This window comes from Sarcophilus harrisii, chromosome 1 (assembly GCF_902635505.1).
Source record: "Sarcophilus harrisii chromosome 1, mSarHar1.11, whole genome shotgun sequence".
Taxonomy (NCBI): Eukaryota; Metazoa; Chordata; class Mammalia; order Dasyuromorphia; family Dasyuridae; genus Sarcophilus; species Sarcophilus harrisii.
Window position 1 is genome coordinate 708,997,983 of NC_045426.1, and position 14,433 is coordinate 709,012,415.

The window sequence follows — 14,433 nt, forward strand, 5'->3', positions numbered from 1 at the left end:
ATATATAAATTATATTTATATATAATATATATTATATACATTTATAGAAATTATATTAATATATATATAAATTTATAAAAATTATATTTCTATTTATAATATATTATACATAAATTTATAAAATTATATTATTATGCATAAATTTATATAAATTATGTTTATATGAATATGTATTGATTTATTGAGTGATTAAGTCCCAATGGTTCTCAGAGCAGGAAGTGGGAATAGGGGTGAGTGTGTGGTGCTGAGACACCTGCCTGCTGACAGAGCAGGAATGAATCATGTGGTCTGGGGAGCCAAGGAGCTTACAGGAAGGGGTCTCAGGGCTCTCAGGGACCGTCTCGGCCAACTCCCTAACTTTTCAGAAGGGGGAACCCCAAGTCTCACAATACGTTTGTGGCAGCGGAGAACCCAGAACTTGTTCTTGCGTTCTCCACAAACCGTGCAATTTATCATGTAATTAAAAGCAGCTTTGTTGGGTCCCTGGTTCTTCTTCCCAGTTACACCGGGGGCTCCCCATGGGCTTCTGGGGCAGCCTCCACATCCTGCCTGAGCCCAGGCGGACACGGTGGGTGGTGCCGAGGAAAGACAGATTTCCCGAGGATCGTCTTCAGTCCGGCTCCCGCCCTCTCCCGTCTCCCAGCCCCGTGCACAGCTCTCATCAGCCTTGTCTGAAGGTTCTCCCCGTCCGGCCTGGGCCAGGGGCCAGACCGAGCCCTGTCTTGGCCAGGATCTTGCCTGAGCCCCAGCCAGGGAGCCCTTCACGAGATGATCTCCCAGGGTTCAGCACCAGGTCCCTGACCTTGGCTCATCTTTTGCTTCCAGATCGGCGCCTCTCTCTTTGCCAGCAACATCGGCAGTGGCCACTTCGTGGGACTGGCTGGGACGGGAGCAGCGGCGGGCATTGCCACGGGAGGCTTTGAATGGAATGTGAGTCAAACAAGGACATGGAGCGTTGGAGTTAGGAGGAACAGCTCCAGAGAGAGAGCAGGGGATGGCAGGGCTGGGGGGCGGGACTGAGAATGGGATGGCAGGGCCAGAAGGGCCCTTAGAACTGGGGATGGCAGAGCTGGGAGGGCGGAGAACAGGGGAGGTCAGGGCTGGGAGGGGAACTTCTGCATTGCCTGCCAGGTCTGGTCCCTGTTGGGGCCGTTGACTGGGGAGCCTTCCAGTCTACGTGTGCTATCCAAGAAATTCTCTCCCTGAGCTTTTCTGTGGCCAAAGGATAAGGAAGGCTGAGTTATACCGTACCCATGGAACGACCCATTTTAGTTGAAACCCTTTGGGGTCACTGGATTTGCAGGGAATACCCGGGTCAGGGTGGGAGACAAGTTGTGTGGTTTTCTAAGGCTTCCTTCTCGGTTCCAGGCCCTGGTGCTGGTGGTGATCCTCGGCTGGGTGTTTGTACCAATCTACATCAAGGCCGGGGTGAGTCTTTGTTCCTTGGTTACCTGCCTCCAAGTATTGCTGATAGAACCAGCTGATGGGGGAGGCTGATAGAATCTGGGAAGCACAACCGACTTACTCCACTGAGGGGCCGGAGAAAGCTTAGCTTCTGGTCTTTGCCCCTGAATCCCCGAGAGACTGACCGGCCCAGAATCACTGAGGGGGACGGCCTAGAAGGCTCATGGTCCAATCTCTTCCTGGACGAGAATTCCTTCACTGTCCCACTTGTGCAGCTGGTCTCTGTCCCCAGGGCAGGGGAAGTGACAGATTCATGGGAGCACAGGAGAGAGGAGAAATGTCCTCAGATATGCTTGGGATCACACACCTGTGTGTATCTGTGGAAGTGTGAGCAGATTGCCTACAAGTGTGAATGTGTCAGTCGGTGTGTAAGTGTGTGCCGATTTTGGGATTTGTGTCTGAGTGTGAGATTCAGGGCATGTGCTAGAAAGCGTGAGTGTGAATGTGCGCGGGATGGCCGATCCACTTTCCAACAATGTGACGTTTGTCCTTTCTCTTCTCTTACTCCCACTTAATTTCTTCACTCATTTGTCTTTCTTGCCTGTTTTACTGTCTCACTGACTACTCTCTCCTTCCCTTGAGTACTATTCATCGGGACCCCTTTTCCTGAATTATTTCCCTCCTTCAGACTCATCCCTCCATCTCCTTTCAAATAGCTTCTTCTCCTTTGCCTAATTTCCAGTTTGCTCAAATTTCAATATCCCCAATTCGACCTCTGGCCTTCTTCCCATCTAAACCTCTTTAGAGCATAATTTCCTTTTTCTGCTCATTCAGCTTACGTCTTTCTCTCTTTCTGGTCCTTCCCCAGAAGTGGTTATTGTATGATTGTGGGAATGTGTAGACTTTTTTCTTCTACACCTAAATGTGTTTCTTTATTATGTTATTTATATAACAAATATCATCTTTATGATCTATAGGTAAACAGGCCACCAAGAATCTTTAGTCAGAACTGACTCTGTCCCAGTCATGTCTAAACTAGGTCTTGGAAACCGAGGATTATGAATTGATACCATCTTCCACAAGGGGAGTTTCCTGTCTTTTAGACTCCTGTGTGACCCTTTCCAGGACTGATCTTCTCTTTCACATACATTACAGGTGGTGACGATGCCAGAATATCTCCGGAAGCGATTTGGTGGGAAGCGCATCCAAGTCTATCTCTCGGTCCTTTCTTTGTTCCTTTACATCTTTACCAAGATCTCAGTAAGTGCCTTTTCCTCGACTTTGCCATTTCCGTGAATGTCTTTGCTTTAAGCGAATTATATTCCTCTGACTGACGAGAATTATGGTAAACACACCAGTGGGGCTCATGAGCTCTACCATTTGGGAGTACAGACCCACAGAGTTCTTTTGACTTGGGAATCTTGTGATATTTCCTCTTCCACTCACCTTCTTATTCTCCTCCTCCTCCTTTCCATATCTCTTTCTTAATAATGTAATAATTTCCATTTCTATAACACAGCAACGTTTATGAGGCACTTTTCCCATGACAATCCCATAATGCGAGAATTATCATGTTTGCATTTCTGTTGAAAAAAAAAAACTGAAATCCAGGTGTCCTGACTTCCTCACGGTCACAGAGCTAAATCCATTCCTTCATGAGCATCAACTTCTCAGGGAGAAGCATGGGATCTGGGCTCCAACTCCGGTGTCCTGATTTCCTCATGATCACATAACGAAATCCATTCCTTCAAGTGGATCATGAGCATCAGCTCCTCAGGGAGAAGCATGGGATCTGGCTCCAACCCCAGTGTCCTGATTTCCGCCGCACCCTGTTATTACCTCTCCCACAGGGAAGGGAAAAGAAGGAATTTTGATGAAATTGGACTCAGCAAGGTAAAATCCTGCCTTCTGTGGAGCAGAATAAAGAGAGAAAATTTATCATTCATTCATTATCTCTGTGGAATGGTAGAGGCCGAAAAAATAAATGGAGATGAAAAGGGTTCCCCCAATTGCATGGATGGAGGGATGTTCTTCTTCAGAATTGAAACGGAGCTGTGATTTTATTGATGGGAGGATTTTCTCCCATGGTGCAGAAACCAGCCCCTCCCAGTCTCAGAGTTCAGAGGGCATTTGGGAGTCATTTAGTCCAAGCCTCTTATTTTTTTCAGATGAAAACAAAACAAAACAAACCAGAAGCCCAGAGCAATGGAATTGGCAATAAATGGGAAAGGCAGGATTTGAATCCAGGGTCTTGGAGTTCTCTGCACGTATGGAAGTTTGGAAATAAATAGAAAAGGAAAAGAAAGAATCCAGATCAAGGTTTCTGGCTTCCATGTGGAAGGCCAAGTGACTCCCCCTCTCTGGGGTTCCGTTTCCCCACTTGTGAATGTCGATGTTGGACTCAACGGGCTTTGTGCGCCCTTCCAGTGGGGTCCTTCCCCAGGGCAGTACCAGAAGGGTTCTGGTTCGATCTGCTCACCGACGCGTGTGCAACGAGTGCCCTGAGGAGGGGAGTGGGGCTCAGCCCTTCTCCGAAGCCACCCAGTCCACAGTTCAGCTGGCGGTGAGGGGCTGTGAGTCACAGTTGCCATGGCAGACCACTCTTTGCCCTCTGAGCCCGTGCTTGGGACAATAATATAAATTAACCTAAAAGTGCTGGCCTTTCTCACTTCCCTCCCCCAAGCCCTTTCCTCTGGTTACTGATTAAGCCGCCTCTCCCGGAGCAGCCTAAGCCACCTGGGGAGCTGGCCCAGGCTCGGAGGCTGGTGGAGGCCGGCTGGGGGCGCGTGGCTTTGTGCTCTGGGTTTGATGCCGACTGGGATGCGAGTGGGACTGGCCGGGGGCTGTCGGACTGCCTTCCCGGGGGGATTTCACAGAAAGCCCCAATCTCTGGCTTGGGAGGACCCCCCCCGGAGGCATCTAGACCAACCTGTACCCGACCAGTGACCCCCTGCTATATCCCGGGCAGCCGCTCACAGCCCTTGCTGCCTCCCAGAGAAGCACTTTTGTAAGGAGAGTATTTTACTTTTTCCTCCAATTATATATAAAGACAATTTTGGGCATTCGTTTTTACAAGATTTTGAGTTCTAACTTTTCTCCCTCCCTCCCCGCCTTCCTACAATGATAAGCGATTCAATGCAGGTTGTGCATTTACAATTCTTATTGCTAGGAAGCCCATCCTGTTGCTGTTGTTCAATGGTTTTTCAGTCTTGTCTGAGTCTCGGCAAAGATACTGAAGCGTGTGCCATTTCCTTCTCCAGCCCACTTACAGATAAGGAAACTGAGGCAAGTAGGGCACAATGCCTAGAGTCCCACAGTTAGGAGGCTAGGTTTGAACTCAGGAAGATCACTTCCTGACTCTAGACTTGGCATTCTAGGCTCTATGGAGCTCCCAGCGTTCCAAGCTACCCTGGACATCTAGCCTGTGGTGGTCTTTTTGTATCCTGCCTTCTTCGCTCTCGGGTTGGCCTTCGGGCACCAAGTGTCTCTTTCACAAGATCTGGCTTCAAGTGCAGAAGAAGTAAAGAAAAAGAAGAGGAGGAGGAGGAACCTTAACAAGAAGAAGATGGAGAGGAAGAAAAAGAAGAAGATGAGGAGAAGAGGAGAAAAAGGAAAAGAGAGAGAAAAATAGAGACACAGAAAGAGAGAGAGAGAGAAGAGAGAGAGAGAGAGAGAGAGAGAGAGGAGAGGGGAGAGAAAACAAGAGGAGAGGGGAGAGAGAGAGTTTGGCTAGAGACAGACATACAGAGGGAGCACCTGAGGGCCTTGACTGCCCAAAGTGAGGGGGTCAGGGCCACAGAAAGAGTGGGCTGATGTCCCCAAAGGGGGATTTTGATGAGTTCCCGGCATTTCAGAGGATGACTTCCCTTTTTTCCACCAGAAGAGCAACATGTACAAATCAAGAGAGTAAGGGATTCCCATCCCGCTGGGCCAAGGCCGAGAGCTTTTTAGGAGCAGGGCAATTGAGGCAGTGCATGCTACTGAAGTGGAGAATGAGCAAAGCAACAGGTTTTCTCATATCGTTTTCTTCTTTCTTTTCTCCTTCTGTGGACGGGGCAGCCTGGACAGCCACAGAGCTCTCTTTGAGCTCTCCAATTCTGTCCCTTGGGGAACACTTATTGGAAGAGGTGGCGTTTCAGGAAGTGTCTACGCAGTGAGAGAGCTGGGGACTTGGCGGGTTGGTCTCACAGCCAGAAAGCCCAGATCATAATTAACAAAACCCACTTGATGCAGCTTTCTGAGATTTCTAAAATACTGTACTGATGTTACCTCGTTGAAATCTCACATCAGCCCCACTGCTGTCCGAGTGTTTGTCATGTCCAATCTTTCCGATCCCATTTGGGGTTTTCTTGGCAGAGACACGGGAGTGTTTTGTCATTTCCTTCTCCAGGCAATTTTACAGATGAGAAAACTGAGGCAGACAGAGTTAAGTGACTTGCCCAGGGTCACCCAACTAGTAAATATTTGAGGCTGGATTTGAACTCGGGAAGATGAATCTTCCTGACTCCAGCACTCTATTGCACCAAGCCTATGATATTATTATTACGATCACCTTTTTATGGATGAAAAGCCCAAGGCTCAGAGATCAGGAGGATTTGTGTGGAGTTGCACAGCTAGTGAGTGTCAGAGGAAGAACTGGGATTTGGGTCTTCCTGATTCCGGGTCTGGCGCTCCGATGATAGCACACTGTCTCCCAGACGTGACTGTCTAATGTGTCCTCTGTGGACCTTTTGTACCTTAAGACAAACTCTTCATCCTTTGAAGCCATGATGCGATATCTGTGACGTTCTTAAAAATGTTGCCTGAATCATCACGGCTTTTCCAGTGGCTTCTTTCCTGAAGCTGGGAACACAGGTCAGTCATGATTAAGCTTATGATTTTATCAATTGCATGTGATGTCCAAATGGCAGTGTCAGTGCTCACCACGACTGTTATCAGTAATCACAACTACTATAAAATTTTATAGTGACTCTACTGACCACTTTGAGATCTCACGTGAGCTTTGACTCTTTCTTCAACTGCACGTTCATCCCCTGTCCGGACTAAAGGGATGATGAGGAACGACAGTTTTGAATCCCACAACTCAACTTCACAAGTATAAAAATGGGGCATCCGTGGCTCCCTTATATTTGACCTCAAAGGGCAGACCTCGGAGCAGTGGGTCAACTTTCAAAGAGACAAATTTAGGCTTGATATTAGAAAAAACTTGTGAACATTTTGAGGTATCCCAAAGTGTAATGAACTACCTTGTAGGGGTAGTGAGCTTGCTGTCATTGGAGGTCTTCAATCAGAGACTGGATGGCTATTGTTGGGGATGGTGGGGAAGGGATTTTTCTTCAAGGAAGGTATTGGGATAGATGGCTCCTTTAGCTTGCTTTCTGTGATTCAAGGATCCCATTTTTTTTCAGATGTGGAAATCAGGGCCCAGCAACTCGATACGACTTGCTTCTTTGTGGCTCTGTAAGGGACAAGTCTAATCCTGTGTAATTTTAGAGGGGAAGAAGGAAAGAGTAGGACCAGAGGCAAGGAGGAAGAAGATGACTTCTTCTAGAAGGAAGAATTGTGAACATTGGAGCTGTCCAGCACAAGCTTTCTTTGGGAGCTCTTTCTTGGTCACTGGAGGTGTTCGACAGGAGGATGAATAGATAGATACATGGATGGATAGATCTGGGCCAGACCTCAAACTAGAGAAGCTCCTTGACCTCTTTTCCTTGATCTGAGATCCCATGATTCTATTGTAACATGGGAATAAATCATGCTTCCTAGTGATTGCTTGAAAGAACCAGGAATAATAATGTATCCCAGATAAGAGAAGAGAAGGTGTGGGAATATAACAATTATGTCAAATCGTTTGAAGGGGTGCTACAGGGACTGGACTTGGTCTGTTTAGTCCCAAAGAGCAGAACCTGGAGCAACTGGGGGCATTGTTGACCTGGGTCAGGAAAAGCTTTCTAACAGTTTCCAAAAGAGAAGCGGGCAGCCCCAGTGTGGAGGGCTGGGGGAGCGGTGGCGAGCCTCCCCATAGCGAGAGCTTTCCGTAAAGGCAGGTTAATGTCGGGGACGTTGTAGGTGAAATTTTTGTTTGGATTGGATGAGTTGGGTGTTGGTCGGGTGAGCTGGATGGTCTCCAGATCGCCTTTTAATTCTGGGATTCTGTGATTCTATGAAATGGGCGTCTTTCCAGTCAACACGGTGCAAATTTATCATTGAATTAAGGGCTAACTTAGTGGAAAAACAGGTGGGAGACCGTCAGAGGCTAAAAGACTTGTGGGAGACCCTCTGTCTGGAATCAGCTCCCTCGGGGCATCATGACATATCTTGGTTAGAATTCTTAAGGAGAATAATCTCAGTCTGCAAGGAGGCAGTGGTGTGGGATAAAAGCTAGGAGGATGCCGGACCCTTTAATTCTCTTCCCGCTCTTACTGTAACACTTTCCCAACTCACTTGCTGCCTCTCGGGGAGGTCTGACCCTGGGAAGTCCAAGGTCGGCCTCTGTCCTTGGAGCACAGTGTGAGTCACGGAAGGAAGAAGAATTTGTCCCCAGGTTTCCCACATGGCAGGGAGAGGTGCTTCTTAGAACCGACTATCAGCAGAAGATAGAGCTTCCTGAAAACAGCTTGTCCCCGAGGCTCCCACTTCCTGCACGACTCTGTACGAGGTGGGAGGCTCCTGCTGGTGATTAGAGACCCCGGCAAAAAAGCAACGGGGGAGCTCAAGCCGGAGATATGAAGTCCTCATAAAACATTAACAATTAACAACTTGGCAAGAAGCCACTCAGCACTCTTGGGCAGCAGCTTGTTCTTTGAAACTGGCGTTTCCCTCGTTGGCTAATCTAGGAAATCGACAGCACGGGCAATTAATGACATTCCATTGCCCAACACTCCCCCGTAATTATTCCTGAATTTGGACAGATTTATGAGGAATTGTAGGAGAGAGAGAGACACACAGAGAGACACAGAAAGAGACAGAGAGACAGAGAGACAGAGACAGAGAGACAGAAAGAGAGAGAGAGACAGAGAGAGAGAGAGAGAGAGAGAGAGAGAGAGAGAGAGAGAGAAACAGAGTCTCCCGGAGATCAGGGATTGTTTCATTCTGGACACTTACTGATCATACCCATTCCTCATGCTCATTTCTTGGCACAGAGAAGGCTCTTGATAAACATTTGCCAATTGATCCCTAGGTCACATGACAGTACCAGCAGGATTCCAGACATAGAGGGATGGAAGCTAACGTCTGGAGGACTTGGGAGACAGCAGCAGGGCAGATGGCCAGTCAGTCAATCAATAAGCATTTATTAAGCACCTATTGTGTGCTAGGTACTGTACCAAGTGCTAAGGATCAAAAAAAGCAAAACCAAAAACAAACAAACAAACAAACAAAAACTCCTGTTCTCAAGGATCTTAGGAGACAATATGTAAATAAATCTCCAGGAACACACAAGACATATATACAGAATACCTGAAGGCACAGGCTGTGGGTTTCCATCTCCTCGGAAGGAATAGAATCAGTGACTCGCATCTTATTCCAGTCTTGTGAGCGGACAAGGATGAGGGGGGAGGACTCTCATCAACGCAGACATCAGTGAAGGCCCTGCCAGGTTCCGTGGTGGCAGGGCCGCCTTTAGCCTCCTGCCCCCCACTCCCTGGCCAGGATGCTGGAGGCGGGGAGGCCCTCACCGATCATCTCTTTCTCTCCACCAGGGGACGATGTGGATCCCAGGCTTAGAGAGGGCCCCGTGCTTTCTAGCAGGATCCGAGCCCACTAACTGTGTGAACTTCCACATGGAAGAGGCAGCTGGGGGAGACAAAATCTGGCCTTTGACACTTACTAGCAGTGCATCCTGGGAATACCCCCAGTCTGCTGTCGATGGGGATCATCTTAGCATCCACCTCCCAGCTTGTTGGGAAGAGCAGACATTTATAAATAACTTGTGTTATTAAATTTATAATATTATTAGAGATTTTGTAAAAAATGTTTAATGCAGGGCTGGTGCTCTAACCATCGCGCCACCCAGCTGCCCGAATTTTCATTTCCTTATCCAGAGAACAAGGGGATTTGATCTGAACTGGAATACCTTGTTTTTATAGCTGGATAATGTAGGGAGGAGAAGGAGAAGGAGGAGGGGGGTTGGGAAAGGCTTGAAGAACCCATCTAGTTTGGAGAAGAGAGAGCTCAGGGGGACATGAGCTACTTTTTTGAAGGGTTGACGCCTGGAGTTCGGTGCCAGGGGCAGAGCCAGGGCCATCGAAGGGACATTGCAAAGAAAGGGTCGCCAGTATCAGGAAACACCTCCACAATGGAAGCTGTCCCCAGCAGAATAAGCTGACTTAGAAGGGAGTGAGTTCCCGGGCCTGGGAAGTCTTCCTGCATGTGAATTGAGCATATTCAAGTACGTGTTTCCCATGGTCTGGATTGGGCCCAAGTCTGGCCAGAAGGCCCAAGGCCGCTTCTAGCCTGGCAGGTGATGCTTTTGGGAAGGAGTATCCAAGCATGGAGGGGCCTACTATGTGCCAAGTGCTAAGGACAAGAAGACAAAATGAAAGAGTTCCTGCCTCAGGACGTTTGCCTCCTCCTGGGATGTGCAACTTGTGTTCTCCAACTTGTTCCTAAGCACAAGGACAAGAATATGGCTTGGATCAATGATTTTATTGGTCCAGAGGACTCTTGGAGGAGGAAACTTTTTACTGACACAAGTCAGTGTCTCCTCGGCAACTTATAATAGGAACGGCTAGAACTCTGGGCAGATAGTCAGGCTGTCCGTAGCCAGGTCTTCCCGATCGCCGGACAACACTGTCTCTCCTCTACAAAATAGAAACTACTTGGAGTGTCAGGGGAGACTCTGTGGGCCACCAGAAAAGTTCTTTTGTTAGGAGGTTAGACCCAAGCTTCCTGAACTCAGCGCAGAAGGGTGAGGACAGGAGATGGGGAGCCAACAGAACTTGACAACAACTGGGGAAGCACAGAAGGAAGCTCCCAAGGGATCTTGGTGATGAGCTTGGCTGCCTGGGGAAATGGTGGCTCTGTCACCAAAACGGGGAAGTTTGGCGTTGGGAAGGCGCTCGAGCAGCACAAAGCTGCACCCTTTGATTGTGACGGCCCTTTCTCTTTTTCAGGCCGATATCTTCTCGGGAGCCATATTCATTAAGCTGGCCTTGGGGCTCGACTTGTACCTGGCCATCTTTCTCCTTCTGGCCATCACGGGCCTTTATACCATTACAGGTAAGACACGGGGAAGAGGAGGAGGAACCTCGGCATCCACTGGGAATGGCTGGCTCTGGGCCAGGCCTTCTGGAAAGTCCCAGAGGAGTGTGAGCTATCAAGGAGCAAGGGCTGGTGGGAATGACAAAGTTTGCATCCATAAAATCATTAGGCACTGATACAAGACAAGGCTGCAGTTGAATGTCCTCAGGGTACCCAGGTGCCATGTGCAGCACAGACATGTGGGGAGGAAATAACTGTGGATTGGGCAGTGTTAATAATTATAGTAGTAATCACATTAATGACTGAGATACGGAGCCGGTTAAATGTTCGCAGCATGATTGGCACGTTAAGCCTTACGGGAACTTCATGTGGGAGGTACTACAGATGGGGAAACAGAGGCTTAGAGAAATTAAGTGGTTTGCTGAAGCTCCCACAGCTAGGATCCAAAGTGAGCATTGGTACTCTCTGCATAGTACTACTCCTGGCTCTGCCATTTTATTTGTAACCTGGGCACCTCTAAATTGGAGATTTAGATTTACTGACCCAGTGGGTCAGTAAACAAACAGCTGGCAGTCAGGGATCTGAAGAATCCATACTGGGAGTCCCCCACACCCGTTAAATCACAGATTTAGATCCCTCACCCCAAAATATATTCTTGTTTTTGGAAGCAACGTGAATGGAGGCAAATCCAAGATGGTGGAAGAGTTGAAAGTTGGAAATAGAGCCAAGTTCTCCATAAAAATCCAAACATCTTTTAAAAAAAATGTATCAGACCCAACACTGACAGGAAAATCTGGAAGCAATATGGCCCCGGGAACTCACAGTTCCTGATAAAGTAAAGTTCAAGATACAAATCAAGGAGGGCACACGGGATTTGCCCAGTGGAAATGGGAGGTACTCTCAGAACGGAAGGCCGGGCAAAGCCTCCTGCAGGAGGCGGGATGGGAGCTGAGTCTTGAAGGAAGCCAGGAGGTGGAGGGGAGAAGAGAGGACATTGCAGCCAGCGGCTCATCTGTCAAATGAGAAGATCCAGTGGAAAGAAAGTTGGGATTGGAGTCGGAGGAACCGGCTTCCAATCCTGACTTTGGGTGATCCTGGGCAAGTCACTTAAGCTTTCGGGGACTCAGTTTCCTCACTGGTGAGATGTGGGTTTGGGCCAGGTGGCCGTTAAGGTCCCTTTTGGCACAGGATCCACAAGAACTACAGTAGTCGGTGATCAGCAGACCAATGGCGTCACTATGCTGACCCACGAATGCCCTCTGGTGGCCAAGTAGTTCACGCAGGCTTTCCTCCAAAGTGTGTTTGGGCCAGGTGCCTGTAGACAAGCATGGGGTGAATGGGGGGAGCTCTAGGGGTGCTGGGAGGAAGAGCTGAGGAAGGGTCCTCTGGACAGAGCCAGTTTCCTTGTCCTCTCCTCCCAGGGGTCTTGGGGTCTTTTCTGGGGGAAGACTGGGGATCTTCCCCTTTGCAAGCAGAAGCTCAGGGATCCAGTTAGAAGGACACTGAATCAACCAGAAACTTAGAGTCCAACCCCCAAATTTTGCAGAGGAGGAAACTGAGGCAGAAGGGAAGGCGCTCACCCAAGGTCATCCAGATAATGGCGTGAGGAAATGAGGAAATGACAAGTGAAATATCCAAGGTCACTGAGTAGCATAATTAGCATTTGGAGCCAGGTCCTCTGCCGCCATTTTGCCACATTGCTTCCAGGTTTCCCCATCAGTATCTGGTGCTTTTCTTCAATCTGTTTGGAGTTTTATAGAGAGCTTGGCTCGACTGCTTCCAACTCCTCCACCATCTTGGCTTTGCCTCCATTCACTTTGCTTCCAATAACAAGATTATATTTTGAGGGGAAGGGTCCGGATCTGTGATTTAATTGGTGTGGGGGACTCCCAGTGTGGATAATTTCTTCTCCAGATAGATGCAGGTCAGACTGTTTGTATTTAAACTTTGAAAGTGTTGTTTTGGGTGCTGAGATGGTGAGGGATTTACCTTTAGTCACACAGCTTATAATCAGAACTACTTTGTGCTTACTATGTGTGTGGTTCTATGTTAAGTGCTTCATAATTAGTATTTCCTTTGATCCTCTCCACAATCCTTCTCAGCAGAGAAGGGCTCTTAATATCCTCATTTTACAGTTGAGGAAGTCAAGGCAAATTAGAGTTATGTGACTTGTCCAGGATCACACAGCTGGTAAGAGTCTGTGGCTGGATTTGAATTCAGGTCTTGAGTCCATAGTGAGTGTTCTAGCCACTGCATCACCCGACTGCCCAGCGCTTGTGAGACTTGCATTGTCTGCAGCGGCCTCCCTGTTATGTCCCCATGATTTGAATTCTACTTTATAGGCCCTGGAGGCTCCCACCTCCGGGGACTCTGGGAGACCCAATTTGTGAAGCGCCCAGTGCAGTGAGCTGTCCATGTTATTATTCCTATTATTGCCCGACTCGGCCTGTTACTCCATTTCCATCGCCCCCCAGTGTGCCCCAAACAGCCCGGGGGACCCAGACGTGATCCCCACAACCCTGTCGAGGTTGCCAATATTCAGTAGTTGCCGATATTGTTCCCGTTTCACAAATGAAGAGACTGAGGTACGAAAGATGACACGAGCTGCTCGGATGGACCCGATTTGATCCGACAGGTCCTAATTTTGTTTCCTTTTGCTTCCCAGGGGGCCTGGCGGCTGTCATCTATACGGACACTTTGCAGACTGGGATTATGCTGGTGGGGTCCTTCATCCTCACGGGATTTGGTGAGTGAGAGTGGAGAGCTGGGGGAGGGGGAAGCCCCCTCTGAATTGGGATTTGGAGATTTGGGTGCGGGGGTTCTCGGGGGGGGAGCTGTGTGACTATGGCATTGTGGGTTTGAGCCACTTGTTCCACGGGACACAGAGAGTGAGAAGGGGGAATGGGGGGATTCGGTGTCACCTTCTCAGCAAGAACATCCTTTTTAATGCCGGAGGGAAAGCGAGTTCACCTTTTATATAAAAAATGAAGCGAACAATTAGTGGAGGAGGAATAGAGGAGACCTTTTCTCCGGATTAAAGTTTGGGTCAGCAGGGCTCGAGGTCGGGGGGTTGGTCTGGTCTAGAGAGAGCAGCCTAGTTTCCTGCTGTCAAAATCTCAGCTGAAAAGGCTTTTCAAAGCATCTAACTCAGCTGGGTCCTGACTAAGGATCCCCCTCCATGGAATAAGGGCCCCTCCAGGCTTTCCTGGAAGATTCCAACAAGGGGGAAACTCGTCGCCTCCCAAGCTGGTCCGTCCCGCTCTTGGACAGTGCTTTCCGAGCTGAGAAGCCGCCTCCTCATTGCTATAGATCACATGCTTCTTTCCCCTGCTAGGGGCCCTTGTCACATCCTGCCACGAGGCTTGTCTTCCCAGACTGAATGCCCCCCTTTCTCACAACCTGGGTTCCTGGGGCCAGCCTTCTCCCCATCCTGATGGCCCCCTCCCCCCCAGTCGCTTTCCCACAGACCAGGGCCTTTCCCAGGTGTGGGCGCCCAGAACTAAACACATACCCCACCGGCACGATCAGGGCACAATCCTCCCAACCTGTCTTTCTTGCTCACGTTATCGTCTGGGTCACCTGATGCACGGGTGACGTGCCTTCCCCACCTGGGCCTTCAATGTTTACCAAAGGAAGGAAGGAAGGGAGGAAGGCAGGGAGGGAGGACTTGATTTGCTGACAGTCACAGGAGTCAGAGGGCAGGGTGGGGGTTCATGAAGTTCCTCTTACAGAGGGGTCTTGCCTTCGGACAGCCGGGGAGTTTGTGGCAGCGAGAGGTCTCCTGCCCTCTGTCCAGCCTCACCTTTCTCCTCTGCTCACCAGAGACTT

The 14,433-nt window shown here is 49.0% G+C and overlaps 1 protein-coding gene across 1 annotated transcript in view; it reads left to right on the plus strand.

The window, feature by feature from the left end:
• The window catches only part of SLC5A1 (solute carrier family 5 member 1), a 59,707-nt gene that overhangs the window by 25,159 nt on the left and 20,115 nt on the right, over positions 1-14,433 (plus strand). The window contains exons 3-7 of the mRNA XM_031948955.1: positions 826-930; positions 1,369-1,428; positions 2,560-2,664; positions 10,518-10,623; positions 13,271-13,351. Of these exons, the coding sequence (XP_031804815.1) occupies positions 826-930; positions 1,369-1,428; positions 2,560-2,664; positions 10,518-10,623; positions 13,271-13,351 (457 nt within the window). The remainder of the gene's footprint in view (positions 1-825; positions 931-1,368; positions 1,429-2,559; positions 2,665-10,517; positions 10,624-13,270; positions 13,352-14,433) is intronic.